Genomic DNA, 23,475 nt, shown 5'->3' with positions numbered 1-23,475 from the left:
TGTATACAGCAGAGTAACAACCAGGGCCAGATCAGCAGCTTTGTGGGCCCTTAAACGTCTTTATCTCTGCAGACATTTTGACACGTCATAACAGGACACACAACACTGACAGGTGACTGGGTTACATTTACAGGGTCTTTAAAGTGCTTAATTTTAACCGGTATTTTATATATTTTCAAGGTTAGGAACATGCTTGAATTCAAATGTACTCCTTGAAAAAGACTTGATTTTCAACATAATCTTCTAATATTTGAAATAAAACGACTCTGACGTCATATGTGTTTGTTGTCTCAAACAAAATGACAACATATATGGATTGCTGTGGGTAAAAAGGAATTCTGTAAACTTTATTTTTTGCAGTTTAATTTATTTAGATGTGAGGATAAAGGATTCATGAGTCTGGAAATTGTTGGTTTAGGTACCGTGAAAGTGCTTGAATACTCGTAAAAAGGTGTACAAACCCTGCATTTAGGTTTACCAGTTGCAGACTCCAGAGTGGTTCCAGTGTGTTCCAGTGTGGTGTGTGCTGGTTTACTGGTATATTTCACTGGGACACTTCACGGAAAAGAGCCATTACTGATAATATTAGTTACACCTCATTTTTTGTCATCTTTCCTGCTATGACCAGTCAGAGTGTCCGCTGTGAAAGCACAACACCAAACGCTGAGCGGCCTCACCATCTTCACTCATTAAAACACCAGCTCAGGAGCTTCTGCAGTAGATGACCAAAAGCTGCACGCCTCCTTCACCGAATTTTAATTAGTTGTATCCTAATTAGCATCAAGTTCAGCAATGATGTGTTGAAAAAAAGAGTGAAGTCACAAGACTAAACTAAATCAAATTGCTACAGAGCCTGACATCCTGTTATATAAAGTTCCTGTTGTATGTGTGAAGCTTTCAGGAAATGGTGAACTGGTCGTCAGTGTTGCATAACACTTGAGCAATATTTTCATCCACAGATGGGGAACAAAGTCTCCTGAAATGCAGCCATTAGTCTAAAACTCTGTATAAATGGTGCATAGTCATGATAACCTATGTCGTATGACTCATCAGATATGATAATGATATGTTTTTACCAGTTATAACCACAGAAAACCTCCTACATGAATCTTAAAACCTAACAGTATTTGGATGCTGTAGTTTAATGTGCTGATGGGGCTACATCTTCTTTTTTTTTTTTTTCTTTTTAAGATACTGTGGTTTTACCATCATTCACTCCCGACATCTGCTTCTGTGATCTGAGGGAGGAAGCAGGTTTAATCTGTGGTTTGAACACAAAGATGAGTCATATGTTTCTATTTCAGGGCTGCACTGTGACAGCGTTTTAATGCACCGCTCTTGATTATGCACCTTTTTTCAATACAGGGAAACTGTATTTGTTGTCATTTCAGCCATTTAAATTTATGACGTAGTTCACCAGGTTTGGTGGTTTGATAAGAACAAGCAGCACCATGCATGACACCAAGAGCATTTATATTTGAGCAGTCTATAAGTTTGTTTTGGCTAGTACCATCTAACAAAGCTTAACTTATTTATTCATTTATTCGTTTATTCATTTGTTGGTTTGTTTGATAGGGACGGTGCACAGCCACTTAGCTGTACTACAGTCAGCTATAAGCTAATTTACATCTGTAAGCCCAGACAGAGAATCACATATCTGTGAGGAAAATGAACACTGTGGTGTAAAAACACAGTTATTAGACAGCACATTTTTCACTGTATAACAGCAACATTTAACTCCAATCTCTGACTCCTCCACATGAAAAACTATCCTTTGTCTAATACATGAGCATGTGGCACAAATACCGCAATCTGTGCCAGTGAGACTTTCATGAAATCCTGCTGGCAAACAGAGGACTCGGGACAGTTGGCGATTTAAATGGTTGTAGTTTTGCAGGTCATTGTTGCAAATAAAGCGAAGAGAAGTGGGAGTAATTTGTGGATGACAACAACACAGCTGATGAGGTGAAATGAACTGAGACCTCGGGCAAAAATGCAATCTTTACTTTAATGCTACAGATTAGAGGACACGTTGTTCATGAGTGTGACATCTATGACTGAGACTTTAGAGACAGATCGATAATGTTTAGTATCTCATACTGTATGGAGGAAACAGATATTACTGAATAGAGGAGACATTACAATTATGTTTCTTTCTCCTAAAGGGGTGAATTGATTTTTTTTATTTGTCTTTTTCTTTTCCTAATATGAATTCAATGGTTTCAGAGAAACAAATTATTAATTTCTTTAAACACGTTAATGAGCCTTCAAGAAAAAAGAATAACAGCAAACAACAAATGTGCGATCAGAGAGTTATGTGTACTTGGAGTTCAGAAATGGTCATACATACATTTTTATTTTATCATTATTATTTTTATTATATATTTATTATTATTTTTTACGTTTCTGTACTTGTTGCTGAACAGGTGATTGGCCAAATGGTCCATGTGTTAATTAAGTAATATTTTCAACTTTTTATGATCACAACTGGGCTTCATACCTGACTTGCTGACATAAGGCAAAGTGAGTCATATTTGAAGAAAATCAGTCTCAATGCGTTTTTGAGAAGATCTCCTGTTCTTAGTAAATACAAATAAAATGAACTGTATGTACATGTGCTAGTATGTTGCTGAATATACAATCAATCGGCTTTGTGTGTGACAACATGGCATGTGTTTTTCCCTTCTAAACTTTTATATCCACTTATGTAGATTTTCACTGTAGTTCTGGATCGGACATTAATAGATTCTTCACATCCAGGCCCTGAGGCTAAAATCAGCTGCTTTATGTTTAGAAGTTATATGATTTTAAAGGTCCTAAAGACATGTTTCTCAGTCAGACTCCTATGCTGAACAATGTGGTCCTACATGAATCCAAAACAGCTTTGGTTGATCATTTATTATCTTGGCCTCACTTTTCTTAAAGGTCCCATGTTCTGCTCATTTTAGAATCACGTTTAAAGGAGCTGGCGTTAGTGAGGAGAAAACAATGGCGGACAGCGAGGTGGACACAGGACGTTTTGCAGTGAGCGGGGACAGTTGGCCTGCTGAGGGGCTGGATGAGGTCATGTGATCAACAGATCCCCTTATGACATCATAAGGAGAGCCGAATCCAAACGGTGCGTTTCCACAAACATCTACTGAAAGATGGAGCAGGAGAAAGAGAGAGAGGACGGTCTTTACAGAGTTTGGCAGACTGAAGGCAAACTGGGGACACATATTTATGTTGAAAAGACATTAAAAAGTGCATTTTGCAAAATATGGGATCTTTAATGGTTTTAAAGAAAACTAACTTCAGATGTTTTGCCATGGACCAAGAGAGTGAAGCAACATTAGAATCTAATTAAACTTGTTAACTAATTGATCAAACTATAATGTTTGTTTCCCCCTAAACTTGAACTTACTGTTGCATGATAGTATATATGTTGCATAGTAGGACCCATTTAATGTTTTCTGTACTATCCACACATACTAACATTTCTTTACATTTCATATTTGGCATCACTTCCGGGTTTGAAACCGCCTTTTTCCCCATTACCCTCACATCTCCAGGAGCAGCGGGCTGGTGAGGGACTAGCAGCGACGTGGCGCCCGTAGAGCAGCAGCAGCAGCGGCAGCAGCAGCAGCAGGCTTGTGATAGCAGGAGATGTCTGCTCCCGGCCGCCCCTCCAGCCCGGAGCAGCCGATCAGGGCTGCAGCTGCTCGGCACCGCCTCCGCACGGCGCCGCTTCCGCCCGTCTGGACGGGATGGATCTGACGGGATGCAGGCGGAATGTTTGAGGCGGGATCTTCAGGGAGACCCAGGTGTTGGGACAGCGTCCACGGCCCGCTGGTCCTTATCGCTGCAGTATTATAACACATCAGCATTACTGGCTGCTGAGCCATTTTGGACGCACCGGGCGGACTGTGTGCAGCTCGCCTCTGTCCCCCCCCTCCTCTCTCTCCCTCCCTCTCTCTCTCCCTCTCTCTCTCTTTCTGACTCTTCGCTGCCGTGTGGAGAAGAAGCCTACACGGAAGTTGTTGGATGGCAGCTCTTCTCCTGAAGTTCACAATGAAGACCAGCGTTTTTCTGCTCCTGCTCGCAGCCCTCACCTGCGGAGAGGGAGACCCGCTGGAGGAGCCGCAGGTGGAGACTTTGGTGGGTGAGACACGTGTAACACAGTCCCGCTGCAGCAACACAGCACGGCGGCTCCCCCACACACACAATCACACCCGCTTCCAAATGCAACAGTGTTAACGGTGAACTCCTCTGACCCAAGGTGAAACCCGAAAGTTGCTCTCAGCTCTCCATGATGGGAGACACACTGCAGATCCACTACACGGTAAGTCCTTACTGTCAGCTTCCCCGTTAAACCCGATCACACAGTCCGGTCCGTTATGTGTGCATTTTGCAGTAATTTGTAGGGAAACCTGGTCCAGCTGGTGGCGGAACGTGTTTTGTCTATGTGGCACCGTGTGCTTGGACCACGAGGACCCCGCCGCGCATTCACACGCCGACACTGGATGAGGAAAAACAAAGCAGGCAGTAGAAAAAGGCTCTCTGACTGTGGTTTTAGCCCCTGTCAGTGTGGTTTATTTGTCTTTTTTAATCTGGTGTGTGAGAGGATCGCCTCTGCTCCCACTATGGAGGGATGGGGCGGTGCAACACGTCAGCAGTAACAGCTCACCCAGGGGACACCGAGCCTCCTCTGCCCTCCAGCCCTCTCACCTGTTGATCTGCAGGAGTTTGTGATGTGAATTTAACCTGCATGGCCCAGACACACAGTGTGTAATAACTGGTAGTTTGCTCATTTGTCCCCATATGTCATCACACTCACTCTCAGTGTGTGTGTGTGTGTGTGTGTGTGTGTGTGTGTGCCTGATGCCGAGCTGAAATACTTTGTTGATTTAATCGATTAGTTGATGGACAGTGAATTAATTGGCGGCTATTTTGAAAATCGAAAAATCATTTGGATGGAGGTGTTTTATTAATCAAACGATTAACAATCAGCGAGGTTAATCGATAATGAAAATAATCTGTATTTCTGTGTTTCAGCCCTGCTCTGATGTGTCACCATTACTTTGGAGTCACAGCTAAAAAGATGATTTTACAGAAAGATAAATGTGCTCCAATCTGTGAAATAAGGTAATTTAACAACACTTACTGCTGCTTTGAATGTGTTTTCTAAATCCTCAAGGACGCCTCTGGATGAAAAGATTCAGTCTGCTGCACATTAAAAAAAACCATTTTATTCAAACCAATATTGTAGCTTAAACTGACAAATGTTTTTTCATATAAAATAATACCGAAAAGTTTTTCTTGTGTTCTACAAAGTGATCAAATACTTGTCATTTCTGGCTGGAAACATCTTCACAACTTGAGACTGGTTAAAGGTCTATTTTATCATCCAGCAGACAGACTATTTCTTCATCCTGATGGCTGAAAAGTCCATGAGGATTTACAGCAGGAAGTGATGTTAAAGGACCATCTTTGACTTAAATGTAGTGCAGACACACAGAGCACACCGTATGGACCAAAGGACATAATCAGTAAAGTACGCCATATTTATTTGGTCGTTGTTTATTCATGTACCTATTAGTTGTTACCATGGGAACAACTACTCTTCATATAGTACAATACAATCATGCAGATGTACAGTTTAATCAAAACACATTTCTCAGTACATACAGTAAATATCAGAATATCACTGTTATAACACAGCATAATTGAATGACATTAAATATCAAACTAAATACATTTTAGAGGTAAACGATGTGAGAGGAGAATAAGTGAACTAGTAAAAGTGTTTTTGTGTTTTATCGGATGATCTAGATCACTCAATTGATGCTTGTGTTGCTGAAAACACTGTGTATTTCACATGGATGCTGGATCCTTATTTAACATTCGGGATAAGTGATAGACCTCTCAAATGCACCTTCCCCTAATGAGGCATTAATTAATAGTTCAATTGATAATTTACCCTTAAAGATTTAGTGCTTTGTTGACATAAAAAGACGAATAAAACGATTACTACTGAATGAAAGATTTTCTTATGGAAAATGCCCGATAACTGAAAGTTTAATTCTTACAGGTCTTTCATGTTACATCTATATATATAATTTAGTGTAAAAGTCTTAAATAATGTTTATTTAGATACCTTTTAGTTGTTACTATATATAAATATATATACATATATATATGTGTGTGTATATATACACACACACACACACACATATATATATATATATATATATATATAAAACACCCCCACTGGCCCGCAACAGTGATGGCAAGAACAGAAGTGAAAAATAGAAAATATTTACAATATTAATATTAATAGTAATACTTACAACAGAAAGAAACCTACACATACACACATATATTAGCATATACATACATATAGGCAGAAAACAAACAATAAAAACAATTAAAAAAACAATGTACTACATTGTATGTATATATGGAGAGAGTTGTGAAATCTTTCTCAGTATTTTCATGCCTCACTTTGTTATGTTTCATCAGGGTAAACTGATGGACGGAAAGGTGATCGACTCATCGCTTTCCATGGACCCTCTCGTTGTCGAGCTGGGGAAGAGGACAGTCATTGCTGGTACATTTACAGTGAATCCTTTTGTGTTGCTTAATCAGTGACACTTTGATCTGCTCTCATGTGAGCGATAACGGCGGCCTGTTGGGTGCCAGGGACTGAGCTTTGCTTTGCTGATTGACTGATTGTATGATTTTCTTATCAGGTCTGGAGCAAAGCTTGGTTGGCGTGTGTGAAGGGTAAGAGAACAGTAAAGGTCCTCTGGAAGGGGAGAGCTTCTCAATATATCTACTTTTCAGTAGCTGCATGCTGCCTCGAGTACATAAAGAAAAAATACCACAATTAGTAGTTTTGTGATTGACTCTGACAAATGTGTTTTGCGTTTCTCTTTCTCTCATTCAGGCAAAAAATCAAAGCCACTATCCCATCTCACCTCGCATATGGAAAAAAAGGTTATCCTCCTACGATTCCAGGTACTGAGCGGTACTGAGTTTGCACACATACATTAACACAATCATGCTGATCATTGGTCCAAGCGTAGCACTGATGATTTTCTATAATTTTCTTATTGTCAACAAATCTGATTAAAAGAACAGAGTCACCATCTAAAGGAGCAAACTTGGTGTTAGTCCGTCTCTGAAAATGTTATAACCTGGTAGCAGCCTTTTGTGTTGCACTGAAAATGAAATGAAAATGAAAATCTTTAAAGAACTGGCCACTAATGTGTAAAAAAAATGGGTGTGTGATTCTTTTAAAACAGCAGGAATGCAATCTTACCAAACTCTTCTGAAGATGAAGTACGTAGTGCATTTGTTGGGGACTATTTTCAGACGCGGACTAATCATAGACTGTGCAAAAGTTCTGCTTATTCCGCAAAGACCCTTGTGTCTAATTGGTTAGGTTTAGGCATGACCCTGATTGGTCACCCACAAGGGTAACGGTCAATTTCACTCTGAATGGGACCATCATTTACAAAATGAACATCATGCTGTACTGAAAAAGACTTGAAACTATCGATTAAGACCATAAACACATTGGGAACATTTTTACTGAGGTAATTATTCAAGTGAGAAGTCAGGCCACTTTCTCATACACTTCAATACAACGGAACTCTTTTTGGAGCCAGTTGAGTCGCCCCCTGCTGGCTATTAGAAAGAATGCAGGTTTCAGACCCGGATGCTACATCCTGTTTATCATATGAAAGACCGTGTCACCCAGCGACACTGTGTGGCTCATTGATGTGTTTTAAATGTGTGTATAGTAAAATAAATAGTCTAAAATAAATAATGTATATAGGTAAAGACCGATGAACGCCTGGTGTGACGATGATTGATCACGAACGTGATGTGCCGCAGGTGATGCTGCTCTGGAGTTCGAGGTGGAGGTGATTTCTCTGACACAGCAGACGCAGTGGCAGAAGATGGTCAACGACGTGTTCCCGCTCGTGTGCCTGGGCCTGGTGCCCACTCTGCTCGGCTTGGTGGGACTCTACCTCTACAAAAAGGCCAACGCCGAGAAGCCGAGCAAAAAGAAGGCCAAGGATAAGAAGAGCAAGAAGAAATAAGAACAAAGCACAGAACTATTTAAATAAAGAAAATTTAATTGTTTTTTTGTGTTGATGTTTATTTAGGATTAAAACGTGCTTTTGGTATGTGTATTAACACCTTGAGTTAAGGTGTTTGAAAAATCCAATCATCTGTTAAGCTCTGTGCGTTACAGTGTTAACAGCTTCAGTAACAGTGATGTCTGCACGTCCCTGCTCATAATGTGACAGTGAGCTGAGGCTTCATGAGCAGGTGATGGTCAAGTGCAGGATCTGTATAACCAGAGAAGAGGCAGATTCAGGAGCTTGAAGATGATGGTTCTTGTATTTGGTCGTCTGAGTCCAGAAAAGCAAAACATTATTACAGTAAACTGGATGGCTGCATTGTGAAGCTTTTACCCAAATTATTCATTATTTACTTCACATCCACTCACACAGACGGCAGTGAGATACTGTACAAGGTGATCATGTGACCATTTGGAGCAGTTTGGGGTTCAGTGTGTCGCCGGAGGACACTTTAACATGGGGGTCAAAAGGTCACATGGTTCTACCGCCTGAGTCACGGCTGTAATCAATAAATCAATCCATCACTCAAAGCTCAGAGACATTAGACTGAAATTACAGATCAATGGTACAGTTTAAGCACCAGTTGAGTTTTATGCTGCAGAATTACAAACTCTCTGCTCCCTTAGACTCTATTAGCCTTGTGTTTGCTAATAGAGTCTAGGTAAAAAAAAAAAAATCAGGACATTTTGTTATAATTCAAGGACATTTTTATGTTTAGCAGCCTGCTGCTTTTGTGTGTTTCTACATAATAGTATCAAACAGCAGTGTGTGCAAAGACCAGCTTCTTAATAACAAGGTAAATAGCACCAGTGAATAAAAGCTTTATGTAGAAATATCACTGATTACTGAGAAGGGGACGTGTTACTAAGAGACATTCTTTGGATATGATGGGGAGCATCATCTGAGGGCTTTAACTGAATAAGCTCTGCCTGGATAAACAATGTGTAATTCATCGTTTTATTGTCATATGTGCAGATAAAAACAAGTTTCACCGCACAGTGGAATTCTTGCTTTGCCCTTTCGCCTTCAATGCTGCTTCAGGATTAAAAAAACAGATGGATAAATAGATAAATAGGAAAAGAAGCTACACAAGAAAAACTATATTCAGGCTCGCCATAACTTTCCTCACTTTCCCCATTAGCCACCTGACTCTCTCACCGAAACAATTCTATCTAATCCTGCAGCCTGTGGATTCATTTCAACTGTGGTAAAGTTAATTATAACATCATCATCTCCTTTAACAGTTAGGAATACCTGGGAAAAAAAGCTTGGTATGACCTTTTCGGCAGAGTGGTGGCAGAGGGCTCTGGAAAAGATCAATGGTACTTCTCCTTGTGCTAGTCTGACACTGATACAGTTTAAGGTTTTGCATAGGACACATCTTTCAAAAGTAAAACTTAACAAACTGTTTAACACAAGTGATATGTGTGACAGATGTTCCCTCTCACCTGCTAATCACGCACACATGCCCTTCTCTTGTCCAAAATTGGGTTTATTTTGGTTCTCTTTCTATGATACAATATCAAAAGTCTTTGGTCGACCTGTGGTTCCCAGTCCCCTAATCTCTATTTTTGGTGTTCCTGAGAAATTTGCTTGCTTTTCTGCTAGGGAGAGAAATGTTATTGCTTTTGCCTCACTTGTGGCCCGCAGGCGCATTTTACTTCATTGGAAGGACCGTAAACCTCCATCTTGTAATTCTTGGCTAAAAGACCTTATGTCTTTCCTTTATTTAGAAAAGATTAAGTACAGCATTAGAGGTTGTTCTGATAATTTTGACAAGACTTGGGGTCCTGTTTTGTCCTTCATTCATTCTGTTCCTTCTTTGGAAGACTAAAATTATTTATCTGACTGTTTCATAGAGCAAATTAGTCAATTTGATGTTGATCGATTATGCAGCCCTATGTGTAACACACTTTTTTTTTTCTCTTTCTCTTTGTTTGTTTGTTTCCTTTCTTTACTACTTTTGATATTGTCATTGTCATTTAGGGTATTTGGGGTGTGTGATGTGTTGTGTTATTATACTAAAATAAAAATGGGTTACATGTACTGTACAAAAGATGTATGTGATGCAGATATCCCAATAAAAACACTTGGTTAAAAAAAAAAAACTATATTCAGTTCAAGTGATTCATACAATTCAAGTAATTATTGCACACGATAATGTAATGTATGGTAACTGTAATGCTAACTGCTTACAGAGTCCTCTTTTTCTTATCAGGGACAATGCAAAAAACATTGTAACAGGTTGTAGTAACATGATACAGATGCGTTGCATATGGAATTTATAGCTAAGGCTAATTTGTGACCCTGTCTCTTTCTACTTTAAGATGGTTATAACACATCATCATTACCATAAGCAGATTAGTTAAATTGAACACATAATGAATAGTGAAATTAAAGTAAATAATAACCCCTGCAGCTTTTCCTCTTGTTTGTTAACATCTCATGCATGACATTATCAATGGAGAAAAGGTGATTCAAATGCAAGCTAATGATCACCCGGGGCTTTACTGCAGCTCCACAGAGGCTTTTGGGCCTGGTGCAAGTTTGATCTAAACCTGGAGCCACACTGTGATCGTCCAGCCGAAGAGGAGAGAGAGTAACCTGGGAGAGATGTGCTGTAAAATACATGAAAGGCAAACATCTCCACATCTTCATCGTGGGCACTGCTGCTTCCAATCAACTTCATTTTGGTGCAGAGATGTTTAAAGTCACATCCTCCATGTAGTGTGAATATAGAAACAGACACAGGAAACAGCACAGAACTAATGGACACTATCCTGCTGTTTGACCTGAAGCTGAGCTGTAACTCCAGTATTGTCGGTACAACATCTTATTACATCATTTTCACTTCTAGGTGCAAATATGTGACCAATAAAACACAGTAGGTTGATTGATTTTAGTCAGTGATTGTACTTGTCTCTTTAAAAGTATTGTTTTGATAGACTACATCTATAATATCTGTAATATTTTAAAACTTTGTCCCTGCTGCTGGTGCAGAGTTGGGTGCGCTTGTTTTATTACACGGCGTGGCTCGATGGCACTACTTTTCTTATCCGGGTCACTGCAGGAAGAACTCCGCTCGCTCGGTTAACAACCCTGAGTACATTAATATCCCTCCGCAACTAAAATATTATTTATGTTTCTTTCATGTATAAAGTGTGTGTCATTTATGTTGTTTAAACTGCACACAGAACATACATATATTTTTGCTGACAAATAAAAAATAAAATAAAACACGGAGAAGCTTGTATCTTTGATGAAAATAGGGGAGGGCGGAGCGGAGAGCACTACTTCTCGCGGTACAACCTCTTCCGGTCCTCTTTCCAGCTTCCCGTGCATCATGGTGAGTGCGCCTCAGTGACGGCCGTGTGGCAAAAACAGAATAAAGTGCCGTTTTTACCGAAAACTCACACATAATTAGTTCTTCTTTTGTCTTTTAAACGCATAGCCAAACCATAATGTGGGGTTTATTCCTTAGATGTCACTTGAGTTTATTTAAAAGCTGATTTCGGGCCTAATGCTAGCTGTTAGCATGCTAGCCGTTTCGTGCATGTGTTCCTGTGAGCTAGCGGAGGATAAAGCTACTGTTAATGTGCGGAGAGAACAGCGAGGCCATCTGGGTTCAATATACATCTTAATTTCCCACGGTGGCGTATTATAATGCACCAGTCCAGTAAAACGGGAAAACGTATAATTAAACACTGTGGTTGAAGCCTGTGTTACAATGGCAGCCGGTCCGAGACACCGCAGCCATCACATGCAAGAGACCCAAGCTAATGGATAGTTGTCACCCTATCAATTATTGATCAGATGCCTCCTAAATTGTTGGTGTTGTGTATTGATATGAGAGTTGGATTACGGAGGTGTAGGATTTTGTCTTTTTATTTCCTTGAGTTGTCATTTTCTGCTGTTGTATGCTGAAAGAGCAACATTTGAAGTAGAAAATAGTTCAGGAGTGACTGAAGCAATATTGGATTTAATCACCTAAAACTTTAAATTGAAATGCCAATTTTTTTCTGTGCACAAACTGGGGAAAACATTTCTCGTTGCAATTTGGACTGTTACTGTTATTAGGGTTGGGTGTTGCTTGAAATGCTCAACATTAGTATGAGGTACATGTCCAGTTTTTGTTAATGGTGTCTATACAATACTGTTTTCCTACATTGTTTTTAATGGAGTCAGAGTCCCAAACTTCAAACTCGATGGCAGCGTTTAAGGTTTTAGTGTTGGGTACCCAGTGCTGCTGTCATGTTAGTCGGCACCAACATGTATTGGAGTCCAGCCGCAGCTGCCAGGCTGTAACTTGTCTCTGTCTCACAGACCAAGAAGAGGAGGAATAACGGTCGTGCCAAGAAGGGCCGTGGGCACGTGCAGCCCATCCGCTGCACCAACTGTGCCCGTTGTGTCCCCAAGGACAAGGCCATCAAGAAGTTCGTCATCAGGAACATCGTGGAGGCGGCTGCCGTGAGAGACATCTCAGAGGCCAGCGTCTTTGACTGTAAGTGGATCTGCTTTCTTTGTATGTCATCATAAGCTGACTTGTATATTCTGGTGTCACGTTTCCTCATCTGTACCTTTTTTGTTTCCTGAACTCTGCAGCTTATGTTCTGCCCAAGCTCTACGTGAAGCTGCACTACTGTGTCAGCTGTGCCATCCACAGTAAGGTGGTGAGGAACCGCTCCTGTGAGGCCAGGAAAGACCGCACCCCACCACCCAGATTCAGGCCTGCTGTAAGTATCTTTGACAGTACTGTGGTCACTGTCGGAGCTGTTCAGTGCAGCTCTGCAAAGTCCCGTTTCAGTAGATGGATTAACTAGTCATAATGCAAGTAATTGATTTTTTTTTTTGTCTGTTTTTGGTCACCTGAATGCAGCGCAGCCATTAGTATTTGTTACACTGTTTATTAGACAAGACACATTGTCCACAGTGTCAACCTAATGTCAATCTATTTTTTGTTTGTTACAGGCTGGTGCACCAAGAGCTCCCTCTAAACCCATGTAAAGCAGAATTTGAAGACGCTGTACACCTGAATAAATTCAAAGAACTTTACAAAAGCGTGAACGTGTGGAGCTTGTTTTCCTGAACTAACATTGTGTGGAATAGTTTTAGGAAAGACAGGCCTGTCAAGTATTTTATTTGGAATAGACTTTCTTACAGTACAAAACTTACAGTAGTTTTAAGATCAAATTACGCAAATGCATAATTACATATGATACATTTAAAAAGGCTCTGCAGTTATTTAAAGCGATATCAGACCATTTACAGGAGTGGGGAGGTTAACTAACATAGTAAAACTGAAGTGAACAAACAGTGCAGCAAGGAAAACATTTGAACACAAAATACCACAAGTAGTTTCTTTTCTGAAGTTAAGACTTGGATTGGAGTTGACAGTTTATTTGGTTTCCTTATGACTAAAAGGAAAGGTGGCTGGGGTGCAGGTTGAGGAGCAAAACAGTGTTGGTACCACATGCATCAGGTTTAGAAGCACATTACTGTCTAGTGTCGCACATGTGAACAAAAACAGACACTTGGACACTCAATTTGAACCCTGAAATTTGCACAGTTTGATGCAGAACTTTAAACCTAATATAAATTCAGCAGAGGATTAGCAAAGTCAAGAGACGGAGGCCCCAGGCTTTATTTTTTGTCCAATATTTGTCACACTTGGGGTCAACAAAATGGCTGAGGATTCAGGTCTGCAGGAAGTTTAACTAGTTCTAGTTCTTTGGCTCCTTGTAGTCTTTTACCAAAGTCCTTTTATTCTCTGTAGAATACTCTACAGCTGTTGGACAACATTTTCAAAGATGGCCAAAATAATGTGGAACCTTGTAATGTGTAGTACCTTTACCACATGATTAACAATTGGCAAACCAAATTTCACACTTCAAATGTGAGAATTTTAACTGTTGAGAAAAACAATGCAGAAAAGACCTCAGGCCAAAGGCACAGTAGTAAATAATAGTAAAGTCTAAGACAGGAATCACAGCTGGGCCTTTCTGGAGCGACAAGTCGTCTCCTAAATTAGAGTATACAGTGAAGTTGGGTGTAACATGAATCGACTGGTCAAAGCATTTTTTTCCTTTGCTCATGCAAACTGACATGACAATTTCTGCAATTTTTGCAATGACAACTTTGGTGTCGAATCATTCACATTAAAGTCACATCGTCAATGTTTTCTAGATTAGGTTGCACAAATCATTTCAAGATTCCCATGTTACAACAAACCTCCACCCCAACATGACATAACAGTCTGTATTCTTATATTAAGGCAAGGTTATTTGATTATTAAATGCAATACAACTTTGGGAGAGAGAATTTTACCACCTTTTTAGTTTGTGTGTTTCTGAACCGATGAGAAGATCACCACAGTGCGTTGTGACTATCAGTGACTTTCTTTCTCTTTCAAATCTCATACAGCAATGTGCACCAGAGCCAACTTTCTACCCATCTATCAAAACAAACGTAGCTCCATTTAAGTACTTATAACAATTCTTAAAACATAAGTATATTGAGGTAAACATTTACAATATTTTTAAAAGGGAAACCCTAAATGATCTGTTCTAAATATCTTCGCCAAAACTTGAGTGGAGAGAACAGAGAAAGAAAAGGCCATTTTAACATCTATAAGGATTCACTGACGGCAATCAAAAGAGAGAAATGTTACCTTGCAGCATCTTAATTCATACTGTATCTACACATATAGCCACTTACAATGTTTATTTTTGCCACTGTAACAGGGAAAAGTGCTCAACAGTATGAAGTAGTGGTTCTTTGGCTCAGCCATGGGGGAACCAATATTTGGTGCTGTGCAGAACCACGATCATGGTGATCTAAAAATAATCTGAAACCCAGGTTCTTTTTCATCGTTTTTTCAGAGCTTCTACACATTTAGACCACTGCTTAAAAATGTGAGATTCAGCATATGACAGGACCAATCCACAACACTAAAATGACCTTAAAAATCAATTTAAAGCCTTGAATGGTTCAGTGGTTTCTGTTCAGCCGATGAGACCTCTGAAAAGCAACATTTGTTGATGCAGAAACAATCCAAACCTTTATGAAATAATGTAAAAATACCAGTTATAAAAGTTAATGGGCTCAAGTCAGCTGATGATTTTGACTATTGTCAGTATTTTTGGGAGATCGGATCAGTGGATCTATGAAAACTCAGTCAGTGTGTCCCAAACTTACTATTGTGGCTTTTTATGATGGAGTTACATGGAGATAAATCTCACCTACCAATGTATATAATTGGATATTGATTTTTGTGGCCAATTCTGTAATACAGACTTTACAAGTTAGCCTGCTACTGTATTGTGCTTAAAGTGTGTAAAGTCAAACATTAACGTGTGACTACGACAACTGTGCCTCTATTGTTTTAGCGTGTGAACAGACAGAATCAAGAGCTGACAGTCTTTTTTTCACTGACAAATTTCTCGACATACATTTAATTTCTGCACCATATTACCAAGACAGGATAATTCATTACAGATCACAACTGACAAAACTGATATAAAACACCTGTTTCACTCTACTGTCGCACCGGTGACTCTGTGGACTGAAATGCGTTCAAAGACGATTCAAATAAAACATTTTTATTTTTTTTGGATTTAAACCTGTGAGGACGGTAGTAAACTGCCTCTCCACACTGCACTCCTTTCTGTCATAGCAGCATGTGCCGAATGCCGTGCACATTTATTCTTTGATAAATTAGCAGAATTGGTTCTTTGCCAACAGGCCAATGAAAATTAACTCTACTTTTGTTGAATAGGAGAAAATATAGATTGTGCAAAGCTATAAGCCAGAGACTTTAGTGACTGAGAAACAACTTGAGTCAGTAAATTAGTTTGTAACATCAGCCACAATGATCTGTTTTAAGATGTGACACTTGGTCGTTGATGTCCTTCAGTCTGGTCAACAAGGTGTGATCAGGGTGAAGAAAGGCACAATACAATGAGATAAAACACCTAAATCATTTTTAAATAGAGCATAAATAGATTAGTGTTGGTTTGAAGTTTGACGCTGTTATGAAAAGGAAAATGTTATAGACCCAAACCTCTTCAGTAATCTCTAAAATTGTGGCAGTGATATTCGTACTCCTTTCCTAGTGAGACAAACATTTTATCTGTTTTTGCTCACATTTTGAGAGAAATGTGCAGGTCGTTAATATATTCCATAAAATAGTTTAATATAATGATAGTATTCTGGCAGGTATCAGTGCAACAAAAGCAGTCATAGAAAAGAAAAACAAACATTACATACACTGCCCCACACGGCATTCACACAAAGGCCTTCATTTTCCACTTGTTCAATTAACGTCCAAAAAAACAAAACACACAGGGTCTTTCATGTTCTCCTTTTCTCTCTCTTTTTCTCTCTCTCTCTCTTTCTCTCTCTCACTCACACACACACACACTCACTCGAATCGGTCCACCCCACCCCGGTTCCAAACAAAAGTGCAGTTCTAATTCACGGACAACCCTCAAACACATCAACACGACTTGGACCTGGTTTTTGTGTTTGGTCTGCACGTCACTTCTCATTCTGAAAAACAGTCCATTGTTAGTTGGAAAAAAACTTAGGGAACCATTTCACTAAATAAGTGGTTTTAGAACAAGGCATTCAAACCTCTACAGATTTGATTGTAGGTGAGCCAATAACATCACATTACATGTTTTTATGTTATCTCTGTTAAAGTGCAGGAGGGAAAGTTTTCAGGTTATGGACAAAAGTCAGATTTGTCTACCAGAATTTGTGCAGCAGGTTTGAATCCTGAATTTTGGAGGAAGGCACATCTGCTGATGAAAAAGTGCATTGGCTCTTCATCTACTTTAGAACACATATTAATTGAAAGTGCGTTTTTAATGGATTCATTATTCAAAGTGCAAAAAGGACCACTATCATAAATTTAGAAACACAAATATGAGCTTGTCATTCATGCTGGTACATATCAACTGTGCCAGTGCCTGTTTAAAATATTCAGAGGGGAGCATCTCCTTTAGCTTGTGTGCAGACCAAACCCACCCAGGTCCTTGTCTCAGTGTAAAAATAGCTCTAGGTGAAGCAGGTTGTCCACCCTTTATCCTCAGTCAAGGATGTGCTCCCCGCGGACGATGTGTGACGAAAATTCATAGCGGTCCTGGCTGCGGTGGCCACAGATGTTACACTCAAAAGGCTGGCGAAACCCGTGGCAGCCCATGTGGATGGTAAACATGACGTGGTCTAGGAAAAGCACACGGCAGTGCTCGCATCGGAAAGAGCGCACAGCTCGCCCCTCCCCGTCTACAACCCGAAAAGCCTCCCTTGAGGTGGAGGAGGGCGCTGTAGGTGAACTGGGAGTCGGCGCGAGGGTAGGAGGTGGGAGGGCTGAGTGGCCGCCATCCTCTCTTTCCACTTCCCTGTCTTTGGCGTGGCTGGGACTGCGTCTGTTGTCCCGACTCCTGTGGTGCAGATTGGGTGGAGGCGCTGGGTGATGGTTGTTAGAGTGGAGAGAATGATGGCCGTTGTTACTGTGCAGGGTCGGAGTCGGAGCAGTGCTGTTGCACGGCTCGTCTGGCATGCTCTCGGTGTCCGTAGAGTCCTGGCAACCATTGCTAGGTGAGGGTGCTTGACTTCGACCCATAGGCAGGTCCTCATGACCCTCTGCTGCCTCCCTCCCCCCTACACCCGCAGCTCCAGTCCCTGTGCAATCCAGCCGCGGGCCGAGAGCGACGGGGGTGTGAATGGAGCTGTGGATCGGCCTGAGTTCTGATAAGCATGAGGGGTGAGTGGTGGGGAGGTGTAGAGGCCTCAAAGTGTCTGACACCCCTCCTCCTCCATTACCTGCTACACCTGCGTAGTCTCCTCCCAGACCAGTAAAGTGCGGGGTTTCGAGGTCCCCTGCGTGCTTCTCCCTGTCTTTATCCAAACCAGCGCTGAGCTCATAAGGTGCATCTGCAAGGTTGAGGCGTATGTGCTTCTGTCCTGCAAGAAAAAAAAAAAACACAGCATCTCATGATACTGTACTGTGGGTGGAAAAATTAATATATGGGCAGGCAGCATGCCCTGATAATGTTTTCTGGATTCATTCTGGATGCCATAATTAGGCTGGAGGTTATGACGAATGAGTTTTAATTTAATATCATGTTTAAGTTCAATTTCTTTCCCAGAATGCCAGAAGCATTTTATTTATATAACTGACCTGGATTCAGTTATGCCATCTAGTCAGGGTGGTCAAACCTGTTCCTCCAGACAGGGTTGGAAAAGAAATAAAATCCAGGATGTGCCTTTTGGAGTCAATAAGGTTTATAAGTATAATATGGTTTATAGATGGTCACAGTTTATTTGTTATACCGTTTTTCCTGAGCCTGAATTCACTGCTGTATAGACCACAACTCTCCTACACTAGCTAGAAGTTCCTGTTTCATTATGACATTTGGTTTGAATCGATGGCCAATCACACAGCTTGGACGCATAAAACTGCGAAAGCCAATGGTCACATCACTAGCACAAAAAGATCAATACTATTGTATGTGTTGACCAATTCCAGCAATTAATGCTGCTTTCACAATCCGTTTCCTCTAACCTGAGCCACACTGAGACCAAATGCTCACCTACAAATTTTTGTGGTGTGGATCTCTTGCGTTTGGTGATGCTGTTGGCGAGCCGATCGATAAATGCCATCTTGTCTGAGGAGGGTTGCAGGAGAGAGTCTGGTATAAACTCTAGCTCTCTCATCTCCTCTCCTGCAGAGAGTACAAACAAATTGTAATGTTATTTTTTTGGGTTTCTTATTACCTAGATAGAATTTATCCCAAATGCTGGTTTTCATTAGAATCTAAACCAACGCATGGACAGAAGAAAACTGAGTGAGGGTTGTGTGCATTACCTTGTTATGGAGGTAGACTTAATTCCTACATTAGATGCTACTAAAACACCATATTGTAATTTAGGTTACTGTCTTATCTGAGAAAATGTTGTTAACTTCTGACATGTCATCTCCATGAATTTCATAAAACTGTACCTGGGTTCTGTGCACTGGATGGCTGCTGTGACTCCAGGCTCTGTAAGTAGCTATGGCAGCGTTCACGGTGCTCCTCCAGGGTGCTCTGCTGCTTGTAACTACGGCCACAATAACTGCACTTGTACGGCTTCCCTACGGTTGGAGAAGACACTGGGGAAAAAGTGAGAAGATAGCATTATTATTGTCTTTATACACTATCGTAAGGGGGAAAAAAAAACGTAACAGGCTTATATCTATCCTACCTGCATGAGTGCGAAGGTGGCCAGTAAGCGCATCTCGTCTTCGACAGGCATAGCTGCAGAATGGACATTTGAAGGGCTTCTCCCCTGAGTGCAGCTTGATGTGGCGGAGCAGGTTACCCTTTTGAGTGAAGGAGGCGCCACACTGATTACACTGGAATGGTCGCTCACCTGGGGATAGATCAAACCTGTCAACCCAACAATGGGCCGCATACAAGAATCACTCCTACACACAGATTAATTTTTTCACTAATTTTCTCCTACTAGAAATTTTCTCTTAGGTAAGGACAAAATTCATATCGTACGAGTCATGTTTAGACAATCTGGCTCTCTCCACGAGAGATATAAACCTTTAAAACCATTATACAAAAAAATATGTTAACACAAACAAAACATAAAACAATGAAAAACTTAAGATTCTTTTAAGCATCATCATAGTTTTCCAATTTACTATGAGTTTTTTTTTAGATGTTTTTCACAAATTTTTCCTCAAGTAAGATTACTGACACTGCTAAACGCGTTATCTTTTTGTGTCCTGATTTCTGACAGTTAGACTTGAGGCTCCGCAATGTGCAACGCTTCTTTTTACTCTTTGATTGTATTTTTGTGAATGAAACGTACCTACAAATGGAGCAAAACAGGTAGTGTTATATGACAATGCCAGGGACGTCTTTTACAATCTCACAAACACGCACCTCCGCACAAGGAGGTAGCATTTATCAGGCTGAAATGAGTGATTTAAAGCAAGTTTGTACAGTTAAGAGGATTTGCTGAATCTGACTTGAAAGATTCGTAAGAACAAACTAACTCATACAAAAAAAACAAAAGAGGTTTAGGATAGGAAAGAATTCAACTTTCAAATTTTTTCAGTAATTGTGTCAATAACGATATATATAATACAGCAAATGTGAGCAGAAAAAGATGTGTGAGACACCATCATCACAATTTCCATTCCACTTACATGCCAAAGCCCAAAATATGTTCTGTATCTAACCTAATCTCTTTAACAAAAAGTTAATTGAATATATGTTTTGTCACAGAGAGGACTTATCAATCACCTGTATGACTGCGTTTGTGCACCATGAGAACATTAGGCCCGATGCAAATCATTCCACAGATGTCACACTTGAGCTTTCCATTTGGCATTCTGGTGGCTCCAGCTGGCATGGTTTCAGAGTTGGTGAGCTCCCTATAGCCTCCGACAGCCTCAGATCCCTGCTCTGGACCTCCTTCCTCTAATCGCTCCCCTCTTTCATCTTCAGTACTTCGACCTTGGTCTTCATCACTGTACAACTCCACTTTAATGGAGTTGGCTACAGAGGGACAAGGACAAACATAAAGAAGGCCTTAAATTAGCTAATCTGTCAACCAGCTCATTGCCAGACTACGAGAAAGAAACAACAGATTGAGGGCAGGTTGGCATGTAATTACTTATGGAATTAGAGTAGGGCTGCCACGGAAAGTAAATCTCTAATTGATTGAATTAGATGGATTATGTTTAATATGATTAATAAAATAATCATACAAATGAATGTACACCTTTGCACAACCTTTGAACACATTTGGCATAGCAAAGTAAGATTATATCTTAATGTGATATGTCCATCCATTTTCTATACCGTCAGGGTCGCGGGGGAGCTGGAGCCAATCCCAGCTGACTAGGCAGGGTACACCCAGGACTGGACGCCAGCCAATCACAGGGCCAACATATAGAGACAGACAACCACTCACTCTCCCACTCACACCTATGGGCAATTTAGAGTCACCAATTAACCTAACCTGCATGTCTTTGGATTGTGGGAGGAAGCTGGAGTACCCGAAGAGAACCCACGCTAGCATGGGGAGAACATGCAAACTCCACACAGAAAGACCCCAGGTTCAGACCGGGATTCAAACCTGGAACCTTCTTGCTGTGAGGCAACAGTGCTAACCACAGCACCACCATGCTGCCCCTTGTGAAATTAAGATTAGGGGATAACATTAAACATTAAATAGTCCATTTTGTGGGATTCACACTTATGTTCTTACTGACCACTGAGGGAGCGACTAGGAGAGGTCTCCTTGCTGTTTGGGGTGCTCACTGTTGGACCTCCAAGGGCCCCCGAAAACTCTCTTTCCATTGAAGAGTCTCCACTAGCTGCAACCAAAAGCAAATAGAAACAAAAGGAAGATCTGCCATTTGAACAACAAACATGCCAAGCCTTGAAGGGAGATTTGTATTTGATTAAATAAACCAGTCCTACCTGATATGTAAGACCGGCCATTGCAGTCATCAACATCCATACTAACTCGAGATGAATACTGAAATGAGAGTTATGTCAGAGAGTATGATCAAACTGCATTATCACCCTCACACATACACTCAGGCACCATAATTAAAAACAATCACACTTTAACACTTGATTACACACACACACTGCAACCCCCATTAATCTAACATACACTAGTTACAAGCAGGGGTCCAAACTGGGGACATATCAAAAAATTAAAACTGCTGGTGCACATCAAATTAAAAGAGTTAATTTGCAAGTTATATCAGACACGCTCAATGACAAAAACATTTAAAAAAAACAATGAAAGCTACCGTGAATGACAGCTAACTACCGTTAACTTGTCGATGCAATTTAAGTATCATTCAGGCCACACACTCTGAACTGGACCAATGTTTAACTCTAAAATTAGATCCTGGTGCCAACAATCAGTGTGCTTAAGATTTACTGAAGTAGGTTAATCAATCGCACCAGAAAACAACTAGCAGCTAGTTAAGTTAGCGACAGCTCTAACCTTAGCAGTCACAGATCAGCTGATTGACTCTGTTAACGCTACAGTTAGGTTGACCCATGACAACACTGCTAGTACGATCTACAATCTAATATTAATTTAATCTAACATTAGAGACATACTAGTCTGAAATCCAGCTCTCAGTGGGGAAAAATAGCGTTCACTTTGACCAAGCCCAAGTTTACGGGTCGGCCTTGGTGGCTAACGTTAGCCTACTGCATGTGATGGAAATCACCGTTAGCCAAGTTAGCTAAACTCAACACTACAACGTTACAGCACTTCGCCATCCTCGACAGCTCACTAAGAAGCATGGAGCAAAGTTACAGTTCAGTGAAATGGGCGATGACGCAAGGTAGATAACACTGACTTGTGGCATTAACTGGCGGACTAACACTAAAGTAGACATTCAAGTCTCTACGACGCCTAGTGCAACGCTAGCATAACAAACCAGCGTTAGCCTGAACTATCTTAGCTAGCTAGCCGCCACAGTCAGTGTTTCCTAAACGGTTGCTATGGCACCCACCGCCTCCCCAGTGCTACGGCTAGCCAGCTACCGTTAGTGGTTAGCTAGCTAGCTAGCTCTCCGTGAAGCCCTGAAGATGACTTTTACAACACGACACAGCGGAGGCAGGCAAATATAAAAGCACTTTTGAAGCCTTCTGGTTCTTCCAGTAACAATTACATTACCTGTCCCCGCCAGGGCCGCTTCAGTGAGGTTATTCTGTATTTTCATCTGCCTGTTTATGACGGCAGCATCTCCCGGCAGCGTTAACCTCCAGTTCCTAACAATTTCCGGTGACATCCGAAATGCAGCATGAACCACAAATCAGCCTATAAAACTATGAATCCATATAAACAACATTAGTAAATTACTTCACAGCGTATTGTCAACACTACTAATTACATTACCCCTGGATGCAAATTTAAAAAAAAAAATGCTTTCCTTGGTTGTACACTTGTATATGTGGCCAATATGTCAATGTAAATTTCGATATATGTTGTTTTAAATTATAATATTAGATCTTGTTCAGTTCTACATTTAATTATCTGCATATGTTATTTGTGTGTGTAGCATAAAGAGGTTACAACTTCGCTGTGCAACCTTATGCTGTAAAATGACAAATAAATTAACTTTGAACTTTGAACACACAAACAAACAAACATAGTTAGTGACTTAGCTTCTTATAGGTAATGAACAGAAAACAGTTTCAATCATATAAAAAAAAAATACAGTCTATAGTTTCAATCTGCACCTTAAAGTTGCAGGAGACATCCTTTGTTTCAAGTAGGCATGGAAGCAGCCATATTTTCAGAA

The 23,475-nt window shown here is 40.6% G+C and overlaps 3 protein-coding genes across 7 annotated transcripts; 2 read left to right on the top strand and 1 right to left on the bottom strand.

Annotated features, from left to right (window-relative positions):
• Positions 1–3,891: 3,891 nt before the first annotated feature.
• Positions 3,892–8,133, top strand: fkbp11 (FKBP prolyl isomerase 11). Its single transcript, XM_070847011.1, has 6 exons — positions 3,892–4,137; positions 4,259–4,321; positions 6,502–6,589; positions 6,732–6,765; positions 6,929–6,999; positions 7,882–8,133. The coding sequence occupies exons 1-6, from the start codon at positions 4,024–4,026 to the stop codon at positions 8,088–8,090; spliced, it is 579 nt and encodes a 192-aa protein (XP_070703112.1). The 5' UTR covers positions 3,892–4,023; the 3' UTR covers positions 8,091–8,133.
• A 3,313-nt stretch (positions 8,134–11,446) lies between these two features.
• Positions 11,447–13,195, top strand: LOC139213118 (small ribosomal subunit protein eS26). Its single transcript, XM_070843748.1, has 4 exons — positions 11,447–11,481; positions 12,459–12,636; positions 12,738–12,868; positions 13,104–13,195. Exons 1-4 carry the CDS (start codon positions 11,479–11,481, stop codon positions 13,137–13,139), a joined length of 348 nt encoding a protein of 115 aa, XP_070699849.1. The 5' UTR covers positions 11,447–11,478; the 3' UTR covers positions 13,140–13,195.
• Positions 13,196–15,474: 2,279 nt separating this feature from the next.
• On the bottom strand, positions 15,475–22,938 carry LOC139211788 (zinc finger protein Eos-like). 5 transcript variants are annotated; one of them, XM_070842180.1, is made up of 8 exons: positions 22,848–22,938; positions 21,623–21,680; positions 21,412–21,516; positions 20,438–20,692; positions 19,383–19,550; positions 19,141–19,290; positions 18,731–18,862; positions 15,475–18,101 (listed from the first exon to the last, which is right to left on the bottom strand). In XM_070842180.1, the coding sequence occupies exons 2-8, from the start codon at positions 21,660–21,662 to the stop codon at positions 17,224–17,226; spliced, it is 1,728 nt and encodes a 575-aa protein (XP_070698281.1). In that variant the 5' UTR covers positions 21,663–21,680; positions 22,848–22,938; the 3' UTR covers positions 15,475–17,223. The 5 variants fall into 5 exon arrangements, with proteins under 5 accessions (XP_070698281.1, XP_070698298.1, XP_070698306.1 ...); XM_070842197.1 differs by lacking the exon at positions 22,848–22,938 and adding an exon at positions 22,164–22,592; XM_070842205.1 differs by lacking the exon at positions 22,848–22,938 and adding an exon at positions 22,396–22,592.
• Between the last annotated feature and the right edge of the window lie 537 nt (positions 22,939–23,475).

Source organism: Pempheris klunzingeri, chromosome 2, assembly GCF_042242105.1.
Source record: "Pempheris klunzingeri isolate RE-2024b chromosome 2, fPemKlu1.hap1, whole genome shotgun sequence".
NCBI classification, from domain to species: domain Eukaryota; kingdom Metazoa; phylum Chordata; class Actinopteri; order Acropomatiformes; family Pempheridae; genus Pempheris; species Pempheris klunzingeri.
The sequence above is the reverse complement of the archived record's forward strand: the minus strand, read 5'-3'. Positions and strand labels throughout refer to the sequence as shown.

What these genes read in the sequence shown, in the direction of transcription:
- fkbp11 (XM_070847011.1), top strand. Translation starts at nt 4,024, where the DNA reads ATGGCAGCTCTTCTCCTGAAGTTCACAATGAAGACCAGCGTTTTTCTG. An exon ending in AGCCGCAGGTGGAGACTTTG is followed by an intron (nt 4,138 to 4,258) that starts GTGGGTGAGACA and finishes CTCTGACCCAAG; the next exon opens with GTGAAACCCGAAAGTTGCTC. An exon ending in GAAGAGGACAGTCATTGCTG is followed by an intron (nt 6,590 to 6,731) that starts GTACATTTACAG and finishes TTTTCTTATCAG; the next exon opens with GTCTGGAGCAAAGCTTGGTT.
- LOC139213118 (XM_070843748.1), top strand. An exon ending in AGAGGCCAGCGTCTTTGACT is followed by an intron (nt 12,637 to 12,737) that starts GTAAGTGGATCT and finishes TGAACTCTGCAG; the next exon opens with CTTATGTTCTGCCCAAGCTC. An exon ending in CACCCAGATTCAGGCCTGCT is followed by an intron (nt 12,869 to 13,103) that starts GTAAGTATCTTT and finishes TGTTTGTTACAG; the next exon opens with GCTGGTGCACCAAGAGCTCC.
- LOC139211788 (XM_070842180.1), bottom strand. Translation starts at nt 21,662, where the DNA reads ATGGATGTTGATGACTGCAATGGCCGGTCTTACATATCAG. An exon ending in TCCTAGTCGCTCCCTCAGTG is followed by an intron (nt 20,693 to 21,411) that starts GTCAGTAAGAAC and finishes GTCCCTCTGTAG; the next exon opens with CCAACTCCATTAAAGTGGAG. An exon ending in ATCCAGTGCACAGAACCCAG is followed by an intron (nt 18,863 to 19,140) that starts GTACAGTTTTAT and finishes TACTCTCTGCAG; the next exon opens with GAGAGGAGATGAGAGAGCTA.